We start from the raw sequence: 25,679 nt of genomic DNA on the forward strand, positions 1-25,679 counted from the left end.
CAAGCCAGGGGCATTTCATGACATTTAATCAACCACACTGTAGGCTACATTTAACCAACCACACTTACAGTTAATCTGAGACTGTAATGTAAATGTAATAAATCCCCCAAAAGGTGACAAGTCATGGCTTTTAATTCTGCATGTTTAGTCCTAAATGATATCACAAATGATGCTCAATTATTCCATACAGCTTATCTTATTATGACCCAAGGCTTGATTGAGCTGCCAGGCTGCTTTTACCCCAACGAGTGTCTGTCTTATGAGCTCGCATCAAGTACATTGTTAAAAGGTGCAATATGGACTGCATAGCTGCTCGATGTAGACACACCTACTTTTTTAATTTAACAAATTTGATAATGAAAGCATACAACGCATGCAACCTCATTGCAAATGTTCCGACAGCAATATATTGTTTCACTTTCTTCCGACAAATGTCCTCATTGTAAGTCGCTTTGGATAAAAAAAAAACCTAAATATAAATATAAACGGGACATGCAGGATCTAGATTCCCCCGGCATTAGTATATAGACCCAGGTAGATAGGAGAGGGCCTCACTCCTTAAAACTATGTAGTGTGAAGGCGTCACCGATAAGAAGCCAACATCTCCTAAGCTCTCCGAAGTCTGAACGGGCCAGGGATGTCCAAGTGAGGCAATGACAGCCGCCTTGAAGCTAAGCACGGCGAGTTAGAGGGAGAGACTGGATCTGCATGGGTAGAGCCAGCGAGACACCGGGTGCGAGGATCAAGCAGGGAGAACGATGAAAGACAGATCACCAACAGGCTGAGAATCAAAGAGCAACTGGCGCTGAAATAGGTGTCTTTTTGTCTGTGTGTGTGTGTGTGTGTGTGTGTGTGTGTGTGTGTGTGTGTGTGTGTGTGTGTGTGTGTGTGTGTGTGTGTGTGTGTGTGTGTGTGTGTGTGTGTGTGTGTGTGTGTGTGTGTGTGTGTGTGTGTCCTGTAGAGAGAAAGAGGTAAAGAGAAAGAGAGAGGGAGAGAAAAAGAGAGAGGGAGAGAGGGAGAATGAGGGAGAGGGAGAGAAAGAGAGAGAAAGTGAGAGAGAAATAATAGGGAATTAAGCTTCTTTTCATGTACCCTAAGAGTTTGTTTTCTCTATGCACTGAGTGGGAAGCCGACAGTAAGTCTCTAATTAAAGCAATCAAAGGATGAAGAGAGCGAGAAGAAGGCGACCTTAAGGCAAGGTTTCGTATACATACATACATCGCACACGCGCGCATGCACACATTCACAGACTGACATGCGCCGGCTATTTTCTTTCATGGGCATAATGTTGTTCTCTAACCCACTACACAATCCTGAACATAAGGAAAGGGTTTTATTTGTGAGTAAATGAGCTTGACATGTGTTTTAATTGGCTCATTCACCCAGAATGGTGTTTTAATATTCCTATAGATTGTGTTTCGGGCTTTGTTTACTATCAAACTCTCATTAGTCTAGTTAATCAAATGATATAAAGATTATAATTAAAAACTGTGACAGAAATAAAATGCACTCAAATTAAATCTAAATTTGGATGGTACTGAATTAAATGATGTAGCTTGAGGCACAATTTTTCCCTGTTGTAATTAAATACCGACCTGAAAGTGGGGACTTCTCATGTAGCAAACAGAAAGAAGAACAGACACAGAAGCATGCATAACACTGCAAACCATGTGTGTCAGGTACATTAAGCCCATCCAGAAAACAAGCCCTCATACTATTCTGCTCAGGCCCATACACTCCTTGTCAAATCCTGATTGTTTTGGGTGTCAACATTTTGCCCCCACACATGCGAGGAGTTTGGTCTATAGAGATGTCGCTGGCGGGTTTAGCTAAAGGTGACAGAGGACGGTGTTTTTTGATTGAGTGCACCTCAATGCACCCCCCTCCCCCCGTCCCACGGGAACAAAAACGCCAGCAGCGAAATTCTTCCAACTTCAAAAACACATTTAAAAAGGAAGTCAAGGGAGTCTGTGTGTGTTGGAACAGGGTGTGTGAGGGGTGCTACTAGAATGATACATTGAGGGGAGTTAAAATAAGATATATTTCTCTATGCTAGGAACACAACAGGATTCATTAGGGAACGCTGGCTGTGTAGAGAGGGAGCCCGGTCCTGTGGGAATACAACAAGAAGGTTTTATGCACAGTGTGCTCAGAAAGTGGACATTTCTGCAGCAAAGAAAATGAACTTTTAGACAACCTAAAATTTACAAGGCACCTGTATGTCTTACATCTGCGAGCACACACACACACACACACACGCACACACACACACACACACACACACACACACACACAGACACACACACACACACACACACACACACACACACACACACACACACACACACACACACACACACACACACACACACACACACACACACACAAACAGACGTGCATTCACACACTCAAACAAAAAAATACTACAAGGGATTTGATGGCCTGATTCCATGGACAGTTAACATGTAAATAATAGCCTTTTTCCAGCTCTGCAGTTTTTTTGTTCTTCCTCTATTTGTGTATTAGGACGTTGTCATATTAAATCAAATAAAAAATGTGAAACAGATGGGGAGAGAATAAGGTTACAAGGAGGAAGGAATTGTGTCTCTGTGTGACAGAGAGAGTGGAGGAGTGAGAGAATCAGTTGGATTACTTCTGGACAGAAAACAGCAGCAAGAAACCTATAAAGAGAGCCAGAACAGCACTTAATTTCACTGTTTGGTTAGGCTTAATTGTCATCGGAAAAATTAAACAGCCAGCAATCCCCCCCCCCCCTCCCCCCTCCCTCTCTTTCCCTTCCAACTCCTCTCTTTTGATTGCTGTCTTGGCCATTTTCCCCCAACCACTTGATTGGCCCTATTTAATACAGCGCTTGCTTGAGATAGGAAGTCATTAACGGCTGAGACAATAAATATCTATTGAGGTTTAAAGGGCTCTTTAAAAGACTGACAGACCGACACGCACGTTAATTATCGAAGCATGATTGGTTCGTCCATTACACTTCTTTGTGAATTGGAAAATGAGATGCCAGAAAGAACACAGCTTACTTTTTGACAAATGTATTGGATCATTTTAAGTTTAAGTTTGTTAAGGTTGCAATGTCACATTTTTATGTCAAAAGGAGTGAAAATGGTTTAAGTCGATGTCAAGCGCTAATTTTATCAACAGATGTGTCCAAATAGAGACTGGTTGGACTCCCACCTTTCTCCCATTTGTCTCTGGTGACCAGTTTATTCTAGAATATCGCGTCAATGTGACCAAAGAAACAAACACCAAGTCAAACATTTATTGTTTTGTCAATTACATTTTCTACACTATATATGTATGTACATATTCAATATGTTTGATTTATAATTCAATAAATAAAACGTCCACTATCATTAAGAGTATATGCTGTATCTTTTGTCCTGTTGTAGGACGAGTAACCCGCTGAAACCTGACTAAGTCGTAACAGGCAGCATGTGGCGCCATGCTCCAAAAATCAAACCACAGCAGCAGAGACATGACGTCCATCACGTCTATGAGGGGAGAACCCGACTGATGAGCAGACAAATGGTTTCCTGGGAGCACATTAGAAACATGCGTGTACACGCACATGTTGCTAATAAACTGTTCTAAATTATTATTATGGTATCATCAGTATTATGCATATAAATGCCCTCAGAGAGTGAGAGAGTGATAGAGAGGGAAAGAGATCAATAGAAAGAAAGAGAGAGCAAGAGGGAGACTGAGGGGGAGAGAGTGAGAGAGAAAGATAAAGAGCATTAGAGAGAAAGAGAGAGAGCGACAGCGAGAGAGAGAAAGAGAGAGAGAGAGAGAGAGAGAGAGAGAGAGAGAGAGAGAGAGAGAGAGAGAGAGAGAGAGAGAAAGAGAGCGAGAGGGAGACTGAGGGACAGAGAGTGAGAGAGAAAGAGAGCAATAGAGAGAAAGAGAGAGAGAGAGAGAGAGAGAGAGAGAGAGAGAGAGAGAGAGAGAGAGAGAGAGAGAGAGAGAGAGTCAAATAGGAACACCTGAGCAGAAGAGGAAGGGACAGAATAAAAGATGAGTTAAAGGTTTCAAGAAATGGGGGAACAAGAAATAGGGCTACAGTAGGACGAGGATCAGGAAGGGGAAACCACATCATGATACAATTAATGATTTGAGATAAGATATGATATCTATGGATCCCCAATCTACTTTACATCAGAATGATTGTGTATGTCTGTGTGTTTTTGTGTGTGTGTGTGTCTGTGTGTGTGTTGGTGCGTGTGTCTATGTGTATGAATGTTTGAGGTTGTGTGTGTGTGTCTGTGTGGTATTTATTCTCTTATGGGAATTTCCATGTTCCATGCAGCCTCTCCCTAACATGTATAGGAACTAAGTCCGCCATGACTCTTTTTGTTAGGACGACCAATTTTGCCTGTCACGTTGTGCCGCAACACACCTCATGAAGGAAGGAGCCAAGCTGCTTTTGAAGTTCAGACTGGGCTGGGTCTGCGAGAGCGTCAAGATGTATTACGCTTGTCACTGTAGGCCACGGTTTTGAATGAATGCACGGTTTCCGGCCTTGTTCAGACGGAATGTGTGAATTTGGGTTCGGTCATGAGGTGAAGATGGAGGAGTAAGATGGATGGAATCGATTCTTGAGAACAGTGAATGTTTGAGAAATAGAGAGTTGCGCATTAAGTGAGAGAATACTACCCTTGTTTTTGGATATATTCCTTTACTCTCATCGTCTGATATTTGATGTATCACATCATGTCCCCCCAAACAACATCTATATTCCCCATTCACCCCTAGAATAAGCATCCCTCCCCTCTCATTCACCAATCTTTCTTCCTCTTAAAATGGGCTTTAAATCAGGGGTTTTCATATGCAGTATGTATACATGCATGCATACAGAAACGTATGATAAATATGATAAAGCCAACATGCAATACCATAAAGCCTTCTTCCAGATCGCAATGGAGCTATGTTGGGCTGTGCGTCTCCCCCCGGCACCCTTATGAGCCCACCGCACCCTTATGAGCCAACCCCCCCCCCCCCCCCCCCCAGCTAATGACAGAGCTAATGATAGGCAAGGTATTTATCTGAGATTATGCGGCCGTTAGAAGATTAATCCCTCGGGGGCCGCCAGACTGCGGCCAACTCTCATCGCAGACATGTCCTGACAAAGAGACGCAGAGACGCAGGGGAGAGAGACACCAGAGAGAGAAGAGTGTGGTTAGGGTTGGGGGGGTGGGTTAGTGATGCAAAAGTGTGATACAGGAGAGATATAGAGGATAGAGAGAGACAGAGGGGAGAGAGAGGGAGAGAGAGGGAGCAAGAGAGTGAGAGAGCTAGAGAGAGAGAAAGAGAAAAAGAAATGTAGAGAGAGGTTAAGCAAGAGAGAGAGAGAGAGAGAGAGAGAGAGAGAGAGAGAGAGATAGAGAGAGAGAGAGAGAGAGAGAGAGAGAGAGAGAGAGAGAGAGAGAGAGAGAGAGAGAGAGAGAGAGAGAGAGAGAGAGAGAGAGAGAGAGAGAGACCACGGAGAAAGGGGAAGGCTGCAAAGAAAAAGAAATGTGAAGCTAGATTGGGAGATACTGGGGAGGGAGGTGGGAGGGAGGGAGGGATTCAAAAAAAGAGGGAGAGAAAACGATGTAGAAAGAGAAGGAAGCACTTTTCAAACAGAGTCAGTGTTGCATTCCATGCCAGTAGACTGTGTCTGGTGTTCCTCTCTGTGTGTCTGCCTGTCTGTGTATGTGTATGTTTGTGTATGTCTGTGTGTGTGTCCTGTCCTGTGAGCCTTGAAGTGGGAGATAAAGAGTTATTATGGTGTTTAAGTTCATTTTGTGTATGTGTGCATAAGGGTGTTCATAAATAATAGTTTGCTTATCTTGTGTGTGTGCATGTGTGTGTATAGGTCGGGAGGGGGGGGGGGGGGGGGGTTGAATTGCTCAATACAAGAAGCCTTGCTAACCCACAGTTACACATATACACACCACCGCATGCACGCACGCACGCACACACACAAAGACACACACACACACACACACACACACACACACACAACACACACAAACATATACACACACACACAAACACACATTAACAAACAAACACAGGTTGTGGCCTTACCACAGGGATTCACGTAATTAGGGCTATTTCACGCTCACACTGTATGTGTGTGTGTTGCTGTGTGTGTTAGTCTGTGTGTGTGTGCATGTATGTCTCTGAGTGTGTGGAGGCTTTCATTAAGCAACATCAAACAGGAAAGTGGATGGAGGTCTTTATTGATGTTCAGAGCGTTCTACTTGCCTTGTTGCCTACATGGAAGAGTGAAATGTAAAATCAAAATGATGGAGCCAGACAACACAGATTGTGACCTCAGATAGCGGCAGCAACTTCCTGCCTCAAACAAAACAAACCTCCCTCAGGCAGGCTCTCACACACACACCCACACAGGCAAACACATGCACACATGTGCACGGGCCTGCTCACACACGCACACACACACACACACACACACACACACACACACACACACACACACACACACACACACACACACACACACACACACACACGTACACACACAGACACACACACGCACACACGTGCACACAGACACACACTCACACAAAATCACACACAACCACACACAAACACACACACGCACACACACAAACAGACACACATACCAATCATATTTGGACCCTGATCCCTGTTTAATAATAATTTAACAAAAATGTGTCTCATCTAATACTCTGTGTGTTGTGCTGTCGGGTGCAGAGACCCCCAACACTCGCCAGTTCCCATCACAATACTGTATTCATGAATGTATAAGTCAGCAGCCTAGATACCTCTATATATAGCCTGCCATGCAGCACGTATCCATAGTCCCCTGACTTCCTCTCCCAAACTCAATTACCTTTTGTCTGACTCCTGCAACCTGTTGTTTCATGCATGTGGGCTGCAATTATCTGTCAAAGAAACAATGAGTTTTTGACTTAATAACAATAATTATACAGCGTGTGTGTGGCTTTGTTTTGTGTGAGTCTGTGCCTTGTGAACCAATGCCTGCCTATTTGATTCTTGCGGAGGCGGTTCTTGTGTTATTGCTATTTTGATAAAATAAACATGATATTTAAAATACTAGTGCAGTGCCTGTTGAGGACGTGCGTGTGCGGATTTGGCCCGATTAGAACGGCTCATCCAACAGGCAACCGCTTGACACTGCTCTCCCTGGAGTCCGCAGCAATAAAGCCGCCAAGTGGGAAGTCAATCAGATGAGCGGTCAAACGGCAGATGCAGACATACATAAATACATACATACATACATACATGCATACATACATACATACATACATACATACATACATACATACATACATACATACATACATACATACATACATACATACATACATACATACATACAGACATACAGACATACAGACATACATACTCCTTCCATTTTTTAATTAAAATTATAAATAATACTTGACTACTGAGTTCTGAGAGCACACATAAAATGCAAAAGAAAGGTGCATTCAGGCTTGTAGTCAGACAACACATGGCATCTTTATATTCTAATTGCCTGCAAATAGCACAATTTATGGTATAGTGTTTCTTTGTTGTACACTGGACTTCTTGAGGGAAAAGAAGCAGATGTCACAAAATATCACCTAGTCGCCCGGGTCTCTTGCCTTGCAAAGAGTTTTTGAGGTGGGACACAATGAGTGTGACATATGACTCAAGATACCTTTTAGTCATTCCTGTGCTTAGCAGACCACACACAGTGCACACTCAGTGACACAGAGGAAAACACACACAGGCCTGTATTGAAGCGTTTGGGACTATTAAAGGATCGATATTCCATTGGTTAGGATTTGTAGAAAGAAATCATGATTATCAAAGTAAATTTTCTTTTTTATCATCAGATAGATATTGTTAGGAAACAATATTAATTTTTTACCAAAAAATAAAAGTAGGAGCATCTGGATCTAGTTCAAGAGTTTGGTGCCCTAGATTGCAGAGGTTACAAATAGAGGCTGCGTCTTCCCTTTTTCTTGTGGTTCTCTTGGCGTTGTGATTTGATTTAGTTTTGATTGATGTGTACAATAGTTTATAGGCTATATAAGGACATCTTAATTGCCATTTTGCTCAGTGCGATGTAATCAAAGATTGTAATCACAGAAAAAAATCATGATTATAATAAGAAAAGGTGGGTTTTCCACTCAAACCACATTAAACCATTCCTGCATGCACAATCTGAGATATGTCAGAGGAAAGTTTTGTTGATGTATTTTATTTAAACTTAAAAAACAAAAAGGAAAGTTGTTTATAACAAATTACAATTTGCAATGGTGGCCAGGCAAAAGGCAAGGCTTCTTGAGGAAAGGCTAAAAGAAAAAAAGACTGCAGCACATATCCAATCATTTCCAACACACCCACTACTTACCTACAATAACAATAAGCATGGGATAACAGTCTAGCAAACATCGGGCAGGTAGCTAGCAAACAGCAGCATCAGATTCATACACAAACGGTAAGACTGCAGCAGCTAGAAAGCAAGAGCATGCACTTCAATGAACACCCGACCTGAGTGCTGTTTGTGATTTGCTTCTTTTCTTATTGTTCCAATGCACAGAAGAACCTTAATCTGGGATTCCTCTCAATGTAATTTCTTTTCAACTATACCAAAATAATCAATTTGCACACGTATGCTCACAAACAACACAACAAAAGATTTAGGGACCGACCACAACATAAACGCACAGTGCCCGCCAAACAAGATTCAGTCGCAATAATCATGTGTGTGCAGTCATCCTGCAAACATGCAATAACACACGACTACATACAGCATGTATATCATATGTAATACAAATCCATATACATCCATAAATCCATCAAAATAAAATAATAGAAAAACATGCATCTAAAAGGCTACGGTAACACCCTCACCAATACAGCAGCCCAATGAAACGATTGATTGTTCCTTGTTAGTTTAAACATGTTTTTTATGGCTCTGACTTGGCTTACAGGGTCTCTGTACTCGTAGCATTCATGATGCGATGTATCACTCATGACGCCGAGTCAGATAATACTTTTTTCATCAAAGCAATCTGGTTGCGAACACAAACATAGACCTCATCTAAATTCAACGCCTCACCTGTGTGTGTGTGTGTGTGTGTGTGTGTGTGTGTGTGTGTGTGTGTGTGTGTGTGTGTGTGCGTGCGTGTGTGCGTGTGCGTGCGTGCGTGCGTGTATGTGGGTGTATATTTCTCATCTCAACATTTAAACGCTGTACACCAAGGCAGTAGAAGGTGGGACAGAGTGACATGATGAAATTACATCATGCAGAATTGCAACGGCGCCGGGACTCATCAAGTTATGAGGCGTGATGAGGAGCGATGGGCCCTTGTTTGAAGCAGAAGTCGATAGGCGGTGACTCGTTCCCGTGTCATAGCACGGGGTAGCGGCCCACACACCGTGTTGGCAGAGCTCCATCGGCTACCGACACACAGGTACAATTAGAGCCAGTGCTGCTGTTCCAGGAATGCAATATATCACGGGTGTTCTTCTGGAGCTTATAAAGTGAATCGTCTTCGGTTGAATAGTTTGTGCGCAAACATAAATAATGACTTTTTCTTTTTTTTCGGCCCATCTGTTGTTTGGTTTGTTCCAGGAGAGGGAAGCGAAGATGTCTCATAGAAGAAGCCAAGTCAAGGCCCTCTACATGTCCTTGTTGTTGGTGAGTACTGTTTATCCTTGTGTTTCTTCTTTTATTTTTGTGTACTCATAAAAATGGTCTCACATCAACCGCTTCCCTGCTTCGTCTTTTTTTCTTCTCTCTGTCTTTTTCCTTTGAAAGGCAAATCGAACCCATTTCTACATCTGGTTGTACCTCCAATAAAGTCAATTTTCACTCTGACATTGTAGTAGGACGTGCCTGATCTAAAGCAACCCTTAAATTAATCCGTATGAGCTTTAAAAAATAAACCAATTAAGGTATCCATTCATCAACCCATCAATCACTTAAACAATCCCACTCTATCCTAAACTGAAAACCCACCCATCATTGGACTGGATCAGTTTCTCTCTCTGGCCTGACTCTTTATGGGCTTGAACCTAACCCCTTATAGATGTGGGGAATAACAGAGGAGCCAGGAATTACCCTCCCCTCCCCAGTGTTGTATTCTGCAGATCAACCTTTGAAGCCGAGAGTCTTTAAGGGGGCTCTCTCTGTACTGTAGGGGGTCTCTACTGCAGGCCTGTCTTCAACTTCACTGGATGTGGCTAAAGTCCAGATGCCACTTATTACCCGCCCACCAAACACACGCACACACACACACACACACACACACACACACACACACACACACACACACACACACACACACACACACACACACACACACACACACACACACACACATATGCTGGCATGCACACATTCACACACACACTGGCACACACACATGCTGCCATCCAAACATGCATGCACATATGTATCCAAACACGCACACACACACACACACACATGGCAACACACACACACATGATGGCTTGCACGAATGCATGCAAACACACACACACACACACACACACACACACACACACACACACACACACACACACACACACACACACGCACACACGCACACACCTTATCGACAAAAACAAAAACGGTGTAATCTAGCCTATATATTAGCTTGATGCTTATAAACACTTTCCCCCTTGATAGCTCACCGCGGCTGGGCACTAAAGCATCTAGGACTACACCAAGCTCAATGTTCTGCTGCATTTCCTTGACCTATCTGGCTGTCCTGCCTCTCTCTGGCCAACAGGTGTGCTGTATGTCCCGCGGTGGAGCCGAGTACTCGATCTGTGGGGAGTTTGAGTTCTTCAACCAGACCAGCAACAGCTGTCAAGCATGTCCTCAGTGTCAGCCAGGGCAGGAGCCTCACATGGTGAGACGCACGCACCCACACACACACACACACACACACACACACACACACACACACACACACACACACACACACACACACACACACACACACACACACACACACACACACACACACACGCACACACACTTTTATGACTCATATTTCCACCTGCATATGAAGTGAGGTTGAAAAAGTCCCATGCTCTATTAGTGAAAAGCAGTTTGGACTGGTATCTGTAACAAATCAGTATCTTGCGTTCGTTCTGTTGCTTTTCATCTTGCCCGGACCACCCATGAAGTCACTGTGAACTCACTCATTCTTGCGTGCACACAGACAGAGAAAAAGAAAGACACACACACTAACACACTCAAACAGTATCCTACAGTTATTAGTGCTTTCAATTGTTTAGATTGGAAATCACAGAAGGACCCCTCCAGTAGTTGGAAGAGGGGGGGGGGTTAGTGACTTAGCCTTGCTTAGTCTGTCGCTTGACAGACTGAGCTACCAAAGCAAAACTAGTCACAGGAGGATGTCAAACAGAGGCAGCTGGTAGCTCCACAGTCAAGGGCATGTCCAGGGGGGGGGGCTGGGGTGGAAAAGCCCCCCCCCACAAAAAATTGGCGACCCCAACTAAATATGGCTTTTAATTGGATTTGGATTTGTTGAGCAAATGGAAGAAGAAAAAGGTTTTGATGTGTTTTAACTACACAATGTACATTCACATTGTCGTCATTTGTGCGCCAATTAACGGTGCGATATTTGCCCAATCACTTAATAAAAATCTGTAATTTCTCACACAATTTCGATTTTCTTCTTCGCTCCACTCTTCTAACACATTGTTGTGGCCCAGTTGCCTCCTTGTGTCGTGTTGTGCCACTCCTACTCAATGAGTACGGACACACCCCTGCTCACAGCCTACTACAACACTGCTGGCGCCAGTGGGGCATCTTAGTGTGAGTGTTTCCTCGTGGAATCGATATGATGACTCGCTTGTTGTTGGCACCTCAACAAGGGGGAAGGTGTTGTTACAATATGTTACTCAGGTACAGCCTACTTTCAAAAATAGCCTTTGTGGACCCTTAATTATTAAGAAATCATATTCGCATTTCACTATCAACCATTCTTTCTCTCCTCATCTATTTTAAAATCTTTATGCATTATTCATTACTGTTGGCTGCCTTTGACTGCGGGTTTAATGTTGATTCAACTTCTCTGTGCCATTAGAGTTAAAGCAATGCTGAAGACCAAACAGTCTTCGGTCATTAAAAGCCTATTGGGCCACTTGCAAGCAACATGATAGAGAAGAGATTTAGACAATTTTGTAGTTTAGGATGATCAAAGGTCTTTAAGACTTGCTGGTGTTTGCCTTGATTATGCATATTGCCTGTAACTGTGTGTGTGTGTGTGTGTGTGTGTGTGTGTGTGTGTGTGTGTGTGTGTGTGTGTGTGTGTGTGTGTGTGTGTGTGTGTGTGTGTGTGTGTGTGTGTGTGTGTGTGTGTGTGTGTCCTGTAGAGAGAAAGAGTGTGTGAGGTTACCATAAAAATGTACTGTAGGATTCGAGTGCGGACAGGATTATTTTTGGAACATAGACGAACATGGAGTCTGGGTACAAAATATGGGTTTCCATCTATAATGTGAAGGGATGGAATCATGCCTAAAGCAAACAACTAATGAAAATAAAATAGCAATGGAGAAAAAATTTGATTTCTCGAGAGCTAATCTAGCCCAAAGCAAAGAGGAGGCCTCGATGGGCCTGTTTTAATATACAGATGAAAGAGACAGATGAAAAAGATGAAAGAGAGACAGAGCAGGAACAAGTGTGTTTGTGTGTATGTGTGTGTGTGTGTGTGTGTGCCTGCCAATGCAGGTCTGTACGGGTTCACTGTGGTAAATCTATTTAAAAGTTCTCAAAAAAGTAGTCGTTTTATGGACATCAAACATTTGTAGGGAAGCATGCGGGACACTCTATTCTAAAGCCCATCTTCTCTCCTCATGCGGTGCCATTGCTGCTGCCATGTCTTAACACGCCAGTCCTGTGGCTACGGGGTGAAGGACGACGACTTTGCCTGTGTGGCATGTCCGCACGGGAAGTACTCCAAGGGGAAGTATGAGATCTGCCGACGCCACAAGGACTGTGATGCACTCTACCGGGCCACTGTGCTGAGTGCTGGGACCACCGACAGTGATGCAGAGTGTGGGCCGTGCCTGCCCGGGTGAGTTTTTCAACACGCACCTACCCACACACACATACACACACGCAGGCACGGACATGAGTACGCAGACTCATGCACATACAAACAAACAGGCAGGCGCCGGCACGGACACACACATGCACACACACACACACACACACACACACACACACACACACACAAACACACACACACACACACACTAACACACACACACACACACACACACAATGTTTCACACCAGATGTGTATGATATTAATAGTCATTCGGGAAATTGTACTACATTTCAGACTGATGCAGTGCTATGTTACACTGCTTATTTTGAATAAACCCTCAAACCTTGTTTGTAACATCTGTGTCAAATTCCCGCCTGTTGAAAATACATTTTGTGCGTCAACAAGACACACATGCGCACACCCACATGCAAAAGAAACACAGCACGATCGATAAGTGCCATTACATGTGCAAGTATGTAGACATTGCAAACGTGTGGTCTGGAAAGGGAGGCACCTATCAGCTTAGCCTTGAGATGTCGGGACCACCCGGGTTCACTTTTGTTTTCTCGGGCTCTACGCTTGACACACAAAGGATAGGCAACTCCGACACCCACCACATCCTGAACCCTCCGATCGCCGTGGCACCCACCGCAGCCCCACAGCTGCTCTGTGTAACGCCGTGCCGTCCGTCTCCGGAGCATGGAGTCAATAAAGGGCCTTTAAATGGTCCCAGATCCCTCGTCTCCCCGCTCTCGCAAGTCTTCAATCTGCTGCTCTAACGCGCGCTCTCTCGCTCTCTCTCTCTCTCTCTCTCTCTCTCTCTCTCTCTCTCTCTCTCTCTCTCTCTCTCTCTCTTTACCTGAGCACTAGCTTGACATTCTACCTTAAGGCTTTAGGCAGACACCTTCATACAAAGTAAGTGAGAATAATGAGAGAATACAATAATATTGGATCAGCAACAAAAAATAATTGTGCAGCACAACCTAGCTTATAAAGACAACTGGACAGAGTTCAGAGTGGCCGCAGGAAGCAGAAATTACAATGATATTTGTGTTTCTCACATATCAAAGTGCTTTCTAATCTCCATGACAAGTTATAAATGTTAATGGTACAGCTCAAGTTTTTTCTAAAGACTTCTAATGCCAGATAACCTCAAACCGGAAAGCATGCTTATGTTGGACATATTTGTTCAAACCCCACTTCCCTATTACTCCCCCTTGAACTTGACCGCCACCAAAAAATCTAGCCTGCTTTCAATTGAGGTTTTAGGTTCATCCAGTAAAAAAGAAATGGCCCCTAAAAGCCCAAAGATTGAAAAGGAAGCCTCAGATGTACCCTCCTGCTGCTGGTTAGATGGGCATTTCTCAGGGTTTGGTTAGCGATGGAAATGATTGATAATTTCACTTATCGTTCCTCCAGGCCTGCGGTGCTGGGGTAGGGCCGGTTGGTAGAATGTGATATGTCGAGCCCTACATATTGCATTACCAGCCAGCCTCATGCGAGAGATACTGTGCAAATGTGAGGGAGGATGCAGCAATACACGGTTTATCTTTCGAAACAGTGATATGGGGGCGGCAGAAAACAAATTTATTTTGATGTGGTAATAAGTAATCCCACTACTATTTTTCATTTCTATTTAAATGTAAATATTAAATTGAGATTAATGTTAATTTTCACTGATTTATTTTACTGTACGTTTCATAATCTTTTTATTGACAGAGGGGGTTGAATGCACGTTAACCCGTCAGAGGTCCAATGCATGGTTCTGCTGGTGTGGCTTTTAAGAGTTTTCCCCCACTGCTGATGGAAAACCAAAGACCAGAGTGTGTTCTCTCAGGAAACATAAAGTGAAAGGACATTGCTCCCCGAGGCTGCCTTTACCATATAACAAAATGAATAATATTGACTTGAGTTTTTGATCCCTCACAGGTACTATATCTTGGAGAACCGGCCCAGAAACCTCTATGGCAAGGTGTGCCACTCCTGCCAGAATGCGCCACGCAACACCAAAGAATGTGAGATTTAAAGCACTACTTTCTATTTTCCCCTCACTTATTTATTTTTTTCATTTTATTTGAATGATGGGGTAAGTCTTGCAATAATCTTTATAGATCTATTTGTCTAAAGTAAGTATCTTCTGGCTCCTCTAATGATGCCAAGTCATGCTGCATGCGCAGTCTGGTCCAATGATAATGCGTAGGGCGACTAAGGTCAGAGGTCAAGAGCATTAGAATAAGTTGGCCATCTGAGTTATTTTTATGAGTAATCTATTCTGTATATTGATTGGATCCCCACACCCCTCTGGCTTTCTCATTGATACACAATCTCATAGAAACGCTATTAATAGCATGCACAGAAACTCAGACTCACACACGCACACATGCCTGCATGAATGCTAACACATACACATACATACACACGCAGGCACACATCCAGCATTTTTCTTTGACATACTTTTTATGCATGCAAGTTGCTATAGAAATGCAGATTAACATTTTCGCGACACACACACCATCATACACACACACGCACGTATGCACGAAAACACACACACACACACACACACACTGACACACACACACACACACACACACACACACACACACACAGACACAGACACAGACACAGACACACACACACACACACACACACACACAGACACAGACACAGACACACACACACACACACACACACAACACACACACACACACACACACACACACACACACACACACACACACACACATGCACTCACCCAGACTCACACACCCCGTGGTTTTCGGTGCGCTCATAAATACTCTTGTTTTCGTTCATCTATCTTATTTAACGAGCGTGTTGTGAAATATGAAAATTCCGAACCGGCGTTATAAGAGGTGAGGAGAGAGCACACCCAAGGGGAGACTGAAGTGATCAGACACTTTTTAATGAGAAGCGGAAAATAATTGCTCGTGGCTCTCAAAAATAGAAGCAAGCACACCAGAAACCGAGCATCGCTTGAAGCGAAGGCAGGCTGCCACTCGCCACGCAGTTGGAAAAGTAGCCTAGCTACCGCCTGAGACTCCAGCGCGTGTGTGTGTGTGTGTGTCTGTGCGTGTGCGATCATTTGTAAGGGTATGAGAAAGATGATTAGCGTGATTAACGTGGTGCGCGTATGGGATGATTAACGTGTCAGCGCTCGCACCAACGCTTTCTGGCAGACAGACAGGCAGGCGGGTACGAGTCTCAGACATTACTTTATTTCCTTTTTTCTTTATATATATATATACCTTGATTCCTGCATATTTTTTTATATACGGTGCCAAGAGTGTTGAGAAAGGTCAGTCTAGACAAAAATATAATGTTTAACATACATTATGCTGTTTATCATTTCTACATGCTGAATTTGTATTTTTTATTTTTTTTATATGTATATATATATATATATATATATATATATATATTCCACACTTAAGTTCGACACGGATGTTGATGTAAAAACAGTTTTATATCCTAAACACAAAGTGAGGTTCATATAAAATGCAAGAAAGTTTTATGGAAAAAACAAACAAGCAGAAAATTCTCTTAATACTGCCTGCCATATTTTTTTTTCTCCCAGCGTTGTTTCCCTCTCAGTCAACAGACTGTGGAGCACATTATGAGCCAGGGCCCTGCCTTTGATTGGGATTACGCTGTATCGTTTGTGTGTCTTGTTGTAGCCGTGTTTGTGGTGGTTGCTTGTGGAACGTGATTAAGACGCATACCACTCTTGAATTAAATACAACTCCACAGTGAGCCGTATCCACCACAGCAGAGAGTAAACAAACACCCCGAGAAGCGATGTTTGCAAACACATGGTTGCCGCCGGCACGCATGTTTGTTTGAATGTGTCTATGTGTGTGTGTGTGTGTGTGCATGTGTGTGTGTGTGTGTGTGTGTGTGTGTGTGTGTGTGTGTGTGCTGATAGGTGACAGTGGAAAGGAAGCCAGTAAGGAGGCCATTTTGCCACAAAATGCCTTGTTTACTTTGGTTGAGGGTTGAAAGGCTGGGAGAAACACACTCCAGACAAACATTTGGGATTCCAAGCTGATTGAAGTTGATGGGATGTTGTTATATTATATCATCCAAAAAAAACTTGCCTCACACTGCTAAGATAATAAACATTTGATGATTATCAACCATGAACCATCTTCACATTTAAACTTTTCAGTTATTTCTGGTATAGTCAGCCATGCAAGGTGACCACCAGTTATTCAGGATGCATACACTGGTCAGAACACACACTATTTACCAGGAACCCATACACATACTGAGCATCCCCTGTCTGAGCTATTGGCCACCTAGACAATTTGACAGCACTAATGAAACATTAAAAGATGTGAAAGAATGGTGGAGCTTTCCTTCAATTGAAGTTGTGACAGAAACCCATTGGCTGAAAGCTAACACACTATGTATATGTGGATATGTATTGCAGGCATGAAAACTACAGTGGTGCCTTCTGGGAAAGTACAGAAGGATCCTGGAAGCACCACCATCTTCCCCCATCCACATAAAGGTACGTATTTATAAATAGTTATCTACCATGGAACCGGAAAACACCCATCCCCATTCAAGTCTTTTTACAAAGTTTTGTAAAAACACTGTTTTCACACTTCAGATGCTACAGGACAGGGTCACCTGGCAACAGCTCTCATCATCGCCATGTCAACCATCTTCATCATGGCCATAGCCATTGTGCTCATTATCATGTTCTACATTCTGAAGGCCAAGCCCAATGGCCACGGTGAGAAGAGTACACAGGACACACACACGGAGACAAAGACACGTCACACACACACAGACACACGTAATCTCACACGCTCACATGCACTCCCTTTTGGTTTATATCACTTGGTGTTTATTGTGTATGTGTGTGTTTGTGTTTGTGTGTCTCAATAGCATGCTGTGCTGGACAAGTGGTTAAGGCGGTAGAAGCTCAGGTCAACAAACTGGAGGACAAGAAAGATGTTTCTGGTAGGTATACGCTGAAAACCACACAAAAAAAGCAATATTGCACGTATGAAATGCATTTGACTTGACTTCCTCAAATTAGGGCTAGTTTTATGGGCTAGGGTTAGGGCAATCATGAAAATGTCATGCATGTATATCAATATCAATTATATAGGGTTAGTCACAAACAAAAAAATATCAGCAAAGGCAAGATGGATTCCCACTAAGATTCAAGTCACGCCATGTCCACCAATAGGATTGACCTAAGGGCACATAGGCTGTTCACATGCGTGTTCCCTATGCATGTGTATGTGTAGCGCAGGACCACAAGGTATTGCCACCATGCAGGTGAGCTATGTGGATATAGCTTAGGGCCACTTCTGTCCTGACACTGATCCTCCACGCTATTTAGCCCCTAGACCAACCTACCGCTTAGCTATTGTGTGTGTGGCTGTGTGTGGGTGTGTGTGGGTGTCTGTAACACACACACACACACACACACACACACACACACACACACACACACACACACACACACACACACACACACACACACACACACACACACACACACACACACACAGACAAACACATAATAGTTTAATGATTTGCAGCCACAATCACATCGCATACCAATGTGTGCGGTGAAAGATACCTACATAAAGAGCGTCAATACATCGCAATGTGAGCGTTATACATGTTCATGGCTTTGTGTGTTATACAGAGAGAACATAGCTTTTGGACTACGGATGAACTGATTAGTGTCTGTGTTTATCTGTCAAGCCAAATGTCCTTCATTCCATTGAGCCTTATTAACTTACTGACTTACTGTCTACCAGAGTGACAGCCATCTCCGGTACTGCTTGGAGCTATGAGCTTCTTAATTGTGAACAGAGCAGTCACCAAAATACAGACACACACACACACACACACACACACACACACACACACACACACACACACACACACACACACACACACACACACACACACACAAATTATTTGAGAATGAAGAATTAACTATTCCGTTGGTCTGAGTCATTCTCTCTTAAATACGTCTTCTTCATCTGGACTCTTTATAGGTTGAATTAGTGTTCTTTCACTATGTTAACGGTTTACTGTTGTTGTTTTTTCACTAGATAATGTGGTTATCTACTCAGAAAAGGATGAGTTTGACAAACTCAAGACACCAATACAGAAAACAGTGAAAAGGTAAGCAGTTTCAACTCACATTAGCTGGTTGAAAATCGCATCAACCTCCGAAGGACCCTTTGAATAGTAACTAAGTAAAGGCAAGTAAAAGCTCTCCAAGTTCAAATAAAAAGACTAAGAGACGCTGCCAATATGCGAAACTGGAAAATAAAAGTTGCACATTACGTCTGCAAAGATGTTATATTTTACAAGCCACAGTGTTTTTACTTGTGCAATGAAAAAACAATACGGACACATTACATTGTTTGAACGAATAAAGGAACCATACATTCTTGAGAAACCATGCAATGTAATTATCTTTATTACGGTAAACCCTGGTTTAAACCATTCCAGCCTAAATGCATTGCTGAAGCATTATATCTTTGTTTTATTGTTCTTTTTTTTTACTCTTTCCTTATTGTGGTGGATGTGTTCCATCTGGGACATGGCTGAGGAATAAACACAGGCACTATTTAGTTACATTCCAATCATGTGCAATGTATGACATGTTTACGCGCCGTAATCCAGCCAATTATTTAACATCGATTGTTTAGTACATTTAAAAACTTAAAAAGAAGAAACTTTATAACTTCCATGGAGTAGTCTGTTAGTAAAACATGGCAAGTTCCTAGTTCCCTATTTTGCATACTCATCTCATGAAGGGATTGATACACAAGAAGAAACAGGAACATGAGGACAAGTTGTTTCCAACAGTGGGCTGATGCAGTGTGTAACAGGCGATTCGACCCAAAACTCATTTGGTCCAATATTATTTTCCCTCAAGATATTTTCTTTCCTTCCAAAATCTGTGTAATTAACATAAATGTGGTGTTTGTACAACACCAGTGGCTGTGACCTGTGGAAAACACGTAGACTATTCTGTGTGTTTGGCAGTGTTCACACTGGACAGGAGACACAAATGTGTGAGCATGAATTGTCCATTGTCTTGCCTAGCTGGGTGCAAGTGGTAGTGACAGGAGTGTGAGGCCACAGACATAGGAGACTCCCCCTTATCATCTTTATAATTAAGCCGCCACAAAACAAGCCACTGCCAGCATCACGGTGGTTGCTGCTGGCTCTTTTAGCGGTATGTGTGTGTGTGGGGGTGTGTGAGTACAGCGTGTGTTCTGTGTGTGTGTGTGTATCTGTTCTTATCATCAAACCCCAGTGCGGGGGACGATGCCTCCCAAAGGCATGATGGAAAAAAACAAGTTCACTCAAGGATTAGCCGTTTTTTGTGTGTGTGTGTGTGTGTGTGTGTGTGTGTGTGTGTGTGTGTGTGTGTGTGTGTGTGTGTGTGTGTGTGTGTGTGTGTGTGTGTGTGTGTGTGCGTGTGTGTCATAAAGCAAAGTAATTATGTGGCTTTTCGGCCGGTGTGAGGGGGGAGAGGCTTGGCACAGAAGAGCGATCGAGCCCAGATCATAGAGAAAAAGAGAGAGCGAGAGAGTTATTTTTGCCCAATTGACCCTCTCGCAGCGCAGTCGTCACCAGGTGAAAACACAGCCTATTGGATGACACCGGGAGGATAGATTCCCTGGTCGGAGGCTTCAGTGCGGTAGAAGGACATGCCAGAGGATGTGCTAACTCATTGTGCTGGCTGCCAGAGGTGGTGTTCCATGTCCTGGGAAACAATGTCATTGTGTGTGTGTTGTGTTGTGTGTCAGAGGGAGAGTGAGAAAGACCCTGAGACAATGGTACTCTGTGAACATCTCCCTGTGAGCTAGGTGCTTTTGGGAGATAAAAAAACCGGAACATCTTAAAAGCAACAGAGAAAGCTTGAGAGTAAATCGTTTGGGGAGTGTTTGTAAGAATCAATTTAAACTAAAACAAGACACATGACTAATATTTCGAGCCTCTGTTTCGTGTCGGCGCTTATTGGCAATGGGTCAGTTCAGTTGCCTTTTTGAGCCACATGCCTCACATCCGACAGTTCGTCCAAGAAAATGATTAGAGACAACCTCCGTGTGTTATGTCCTCATTGTATGGTTTCTATGTACACTGAAGGAACAGACCTTAATGAGCGTGGTCTGTTTGTGTCCCTCCACACGTGTGCAGTGAGAACGACGCGTCGTCGGAGAACGAGCAGCTGTTGAGCCGGAGCATGGACAGCGACGAGGAGGCGGCCCTGGAGAGGCAGGGCGGAGCGGAGCCCAACGGCACCAACCCCAACCCCAACCTGTGTCTCCTCAACCTGGGGAACAAACCCGACCTCTGCCTGCTCTCCCTGGGACTCCTGGCTCGGGATCGCACCCCAAACGGCACCATCGCCACCCCCAACCCGGGCAATAACATATCAGCCAACCACATCGGCAGCTCCGGCCAGATCAACAACGCCAACCACATGAGCAACGCAAACCACATAAGCAACGCCAACGCCATCAACAATAACAACAAAACTACAGGGGTAAGGGGGAGAGAGTGATCTTTATAACGTTTACTGCGTGCTGCATAAAAGTATAGATATGTGGAAATGGGTTTTCTTGAACTTTCTTTCTTCATCTTTTCATCCTCAGATTCTACAGAGTCGCAGGAAAAAGATCCTGGATCTGTACGCCAGAGCCTGCAGTGTAGCAGAGGGTACGTCTCTTAAATGCCCTCTACTTGCAGATTTTGTTTGCATGATACATTAGCCAAAGACTATCTGTTCCAAATTCCAAAAACATGTTTTTTTACTCCAAACATGCACAGAGCTAAGGCAATATATCTGTGTTGTGCATTGATTAGTGAACCCAGATGTTTGAGTCACAATACTGTGAAGCACATTTACCAACTGTGTCTGTATTTTCTTACTCATGGTCATCACCTTGGAAGGCTAGGCAAAGTGGTATCAGCATTTCTGGCAGGAGTCAGTGCCCAGTCTATGAACCTTTATGACAAACAGGACCTTAGTAAAGCTATTGCTATTCTGAACGCTCATAATCAGGACCCCTTCTGGAGGAGTTGGAGCCTTTGGCCCGGTCATCGTTTTAGTAAGCCTGCTAGGAGAATCAAGTGATACATGACCTCTGTTGTCCCTTCAGCCATTTGACTCTGTCAATAGCACTTTACTACTATGCTTTCCTTTGTTGCACTGTAACCTGACCTCAGCTCTGGCCTCCCTCTGCATTGTATTTTGTTGTTGTTGTGGTCTGTGTTATCTGTTGTTTCCCCGGCTTGCAAACCAATTCCCCTTTCATTCCGGGATGACACCGTACATCTTTGTCTTTCTCGGTGGTCACCAAAGCACCATGTCAAATGGATTATTTCCGTGTCTTGGCCTAGAGACCGGGCACCATTCACATTTCACCGCGACGCATTCTGTCTTCACGAACTAGCGTCAAGTTTACCCGGGACATGAGAGGAGAGGTCCAATGATCTACGTCAGTGTACACGTCGTAGGAGGTTGACAGACATTGTGGGAAAGGCCAAACGTTTACACATGCTGAACTTACCACGAGGTGTCGCTCGGGGTGTTCTGGCTAAAACGTCGCAAGCTTTTGACCACGTCCCACATGTTACTGACAGGCCAATAACCGCAAGGGTTTTATACGACGGTCAGATTGACTATTCCCTATTTCTAAATGACACTGTTCTTCAGATGAAGTCTGATCAACATATGTTACAGAATTAACTGTGAATGATGGCCCAAATTAATTGGGCCATCCTGGTTGCGTGTTGTGTTGGAGGACGTTAGCACGTGCCTTTGTGCAATACCGTGCGCGTGAATGTATGTTCAGAACCCTTTGCAAAGATAGCACGCAAGCTTCGAAAAACATGCAACATCTGCATCGTCTGATCCCAGCAATCGCTAACCACAAAGAGTCTTAAACTCCTTCTTAACCTGCGTCTCTCCCTCCTCTGCCCTGCAGGGCTGAGCCCAACGGAGCTGCCCTTTGACTGCCTGGAGAAGGCCAGCCGCATGCTGAGTTCCTCGTACAGCAGCGAGGCGGCTGTGGTCAAGACCTGGAGGCACCTGGCCGAGAGCTTCGGCCTGAAGCGCGACGAGATCGGGGGCATGAGCGACGGCCTGCAGCTGTTTGAGCGCGTGAGCACGGCCGGCTACAGCATCCCCGACCTGCTGACGCGGCTGGTGCAGATCGAGAGGCTGGACGCCGTGGAGTCTCTGTGCTCCGACGTGCTGGGCGTCAGCGAGATGGCGGCGGCGGCGGTGGCGGCGGCGGCGGCGGTGGGCCTAGCGGCGGGGAGTCCGACCGGCGTGGGCTGCCAAGGGATCGGCAGCTTCCACAGTCAGCTGGCCTGCTCCTCCCCACCCCCGTCCCTCTGCCCGTCCCCGCGCTGCGCCAGCGTGTGAAGTTTTTGACGGAGGATGGACGCATATTGGACAACATGGTGTCTTCCGGAAATATGTATTTTACATCCGTCACAATCACATGAAGAATGTCATTGGCCCCCACCCCACTTTTTGGACATCGGCCCTGTTTCTGTGCCGATGACAGTGACGCAAACTATCAGCAATCATGTTTGGGTTTTTTCTTTCTATTAGTTCTTTGGTCTTTCTTTCTTTACTTTTTTCTTTCTTCCTTCTTTGCTTCCTCTTTATTTAAAGAGCTTGGGAACACAGAATAAGATCACTGATCAAAAGGCGCTGGATGCCGGCATTAAAGAAAAACTAGTTTTAAACTTGAGCTGCACTTTGAACAGTATTCAGACTGCAGGGGAAGTGATAACTGCAAGCAATCAAGCTTGATGGAAAAATACTTTTCTACTTATTTTCATCAAGATTGTAGTTTTTTTGTAGAAGACGGGACTTGAGGTAAATGTAATGAAATTGCATTATGAGAGACGTTTCCACACGTCTTTTCCCATGCCCATGCACGGTCGGGCTTTGATGCTCAGACCAGAACAATTATTATGTTTTCCACCAAACAGAAACTGTCTTACTTTAACACCAGCCATGAATCAGCAACATCCTCAGCGTCCTTCTCTTGGTTAATCCTCAAAGCATTTGCAGTTGTGATCGAACTTAAGTCACACAGGAAAAAAACCTTCTTTCTCACTTCTTACCCAGCCATGACCTAGAATACCCCCCCCCCTGTTAATAACTCCCCCCCCCCCCCCCCCTCTCGGCCTAATTCTGTGGTCCAGCGCTGCCGCCAGCGCTAATTATTCGGCGTGTGGCAATGGGAGCCCCTAATAGGCCCAGGAGTGTTGCGGTTTACAGAGCGGGTGCAAAGTGCCTGTGATTTCCAGCATCCACTAACCATTGAGAAACCCAGTGGAAAAGCTATAAATTCCTCCATAAAAACCAACAGAAACAGCTTCCATGGAGGAGGAGAGATGAACTGCCCTCGGGGTGGCCAGAGCACCTGGTGTGCCCTGTGACAACAAAATGCTCCATCACACCAACATCACAGAGCTTTTAGTCGTTTCTCTTGGATGACCGAGGAGAACGACTTAGCTTTCTGCGCACAACCCAAAAAACAAACCTGGTTATTTGTGGTGGTGAATGCAGGTATGTATGGAGTAAGTCTGGTGTTCTCGGTTAACGGTGAGCACTGTTTCAGCATGTAGTTCACCCATGGCTCATCTTCACAGATTTAAAATTCGTAGGCCTCTGCCTGGTCCTATCCATTCCTAATTTTAATTTATTGTACTTTTTTTTTTTTTTGCATTGCTTGGACAGGGGCTGGACTCCGGTAGTGTAAATGAATGAACGTGTGTGTTAATACTTATAATATTAACAAGGCTGGGTGTTTGCTACTCCAGTTTCTTAGTTCATGGTCTTTTAATTTCAAACACTAACGTCACAGGACAGTATTAGCGCCTACCAAGCGCATCGAATGATCTTTTTGTTTCATTTAATTTTGCCAAAGTGGATTCAACCAGGTGACAATGGAATTATTTTGTGGCTTTATCACAATGTAATGTTTTCCAATTGAATATTGTCAGCTCACAGCTTTGTTAAATAATTAACATTTCTATGCAAATACCCATCCTTGTTTTCAGGAAAATGTTGAACTGAATTATAGGGAGATTGAGGAACCATGACAACAGCTACATTTTATTTTTCTTCCTTTTTTTTACCGCCATAGCACAAACATACATAGTTGTGTGAATGTGTTTGCACACGCTAACACACGTTGAAACCAAATATTCATCTATTCAAAGTATATGTGTATATATAACTTATTACTGTAGATAATGTATGTGTTCATAAAAATAAAGTATGCATAAATCTATGGTGTGGTGTATTATTTTCCCTTCTTCCAAGGAATTCAAAATGTGTTTGACAAGCTTGTTCAGCTTGTCATGTATTGGAAGAAGCCTGAGAGAAACATCCTATAATAGACTTGTGTTATGAAGTAGGCTCACTGTAAACTGATTCAGATGTTATATAAGTAATAATCAAATAATGAAGGTGTGATTCATTTAATCAATATGAATGTTGGTGTGTGTGTTGATGGCTGGCTTAAGCAG

At 43.8% G+C, this 25,679-nt stretch overlaps 1 protein-coding gene across 1 annotated transcript in view; it reads left to right on the forward strand.

Moving 5' to 3' along the window:
- The window catches only part of edar (ectodysplasin A receptor), a 26,383-nt gene extending 2,073 nt beyond the window's left edge, over positions 1-24,310 (forward strand). The window contains exons 2-12 of the mRNA XM_030344168.1: positions 9,650-9,715; positions 10,812-10,934; positions 12,949-13,130; positions 15,036-15,121; positions 17,557-17,637; positions 17,740-17,865; positions 18,021-18,095; positions 19,211-19,283; positions 21,318-21,666; positions 21,776-21,839; positions 23,111-24,310. Of these exons, the coding sequence (XP_030200028.1) occupies positions 9,665-9,715; positions 10,812-10,934; positions 12,949-13,130; positions 15,036-15,121; positions 17,557-17,637; positions 17,740-17,865; positions 18,021-18,095; positions 19,211-19,283; positions 21,318-21,666; positions 21,776-21,839; positions 23,111-23,553 (1,653 nt within the window). The 5' untranslated portion in view covers positions 9,650-9,664 and the 3' untranslated portion in view covers positions 23,554-24,310. The remainder of the gene's footprint in view (positions 1-9,649; positions 9,716-10,811; positions 10,935-12,948; positions 13,131-15,035; positions 15,122-17,556; positions 17,638-17,739; positions 17,866-18,020; positions 18,096-19,210; positions 19,284-21,317; positions 21,667-21,775; positions 21,840-23,110) is intronic.
- Positions 24,311-25,679: the final 1,369 nt, after the last annotated feature.

Source organism: Gadus morhua, chromosome 20, assembly GCF_902167405.1.
Source record: "Gadus morhua chromosome 20, gadMor3.0, whole genome shotgun sequence".
NCBI classification, from domain to species: Eukaryota; Metazoa; Chordata; class Actinopteri; order Gadiformes; family Gadidae; genus Gadus; species Gadus morhua.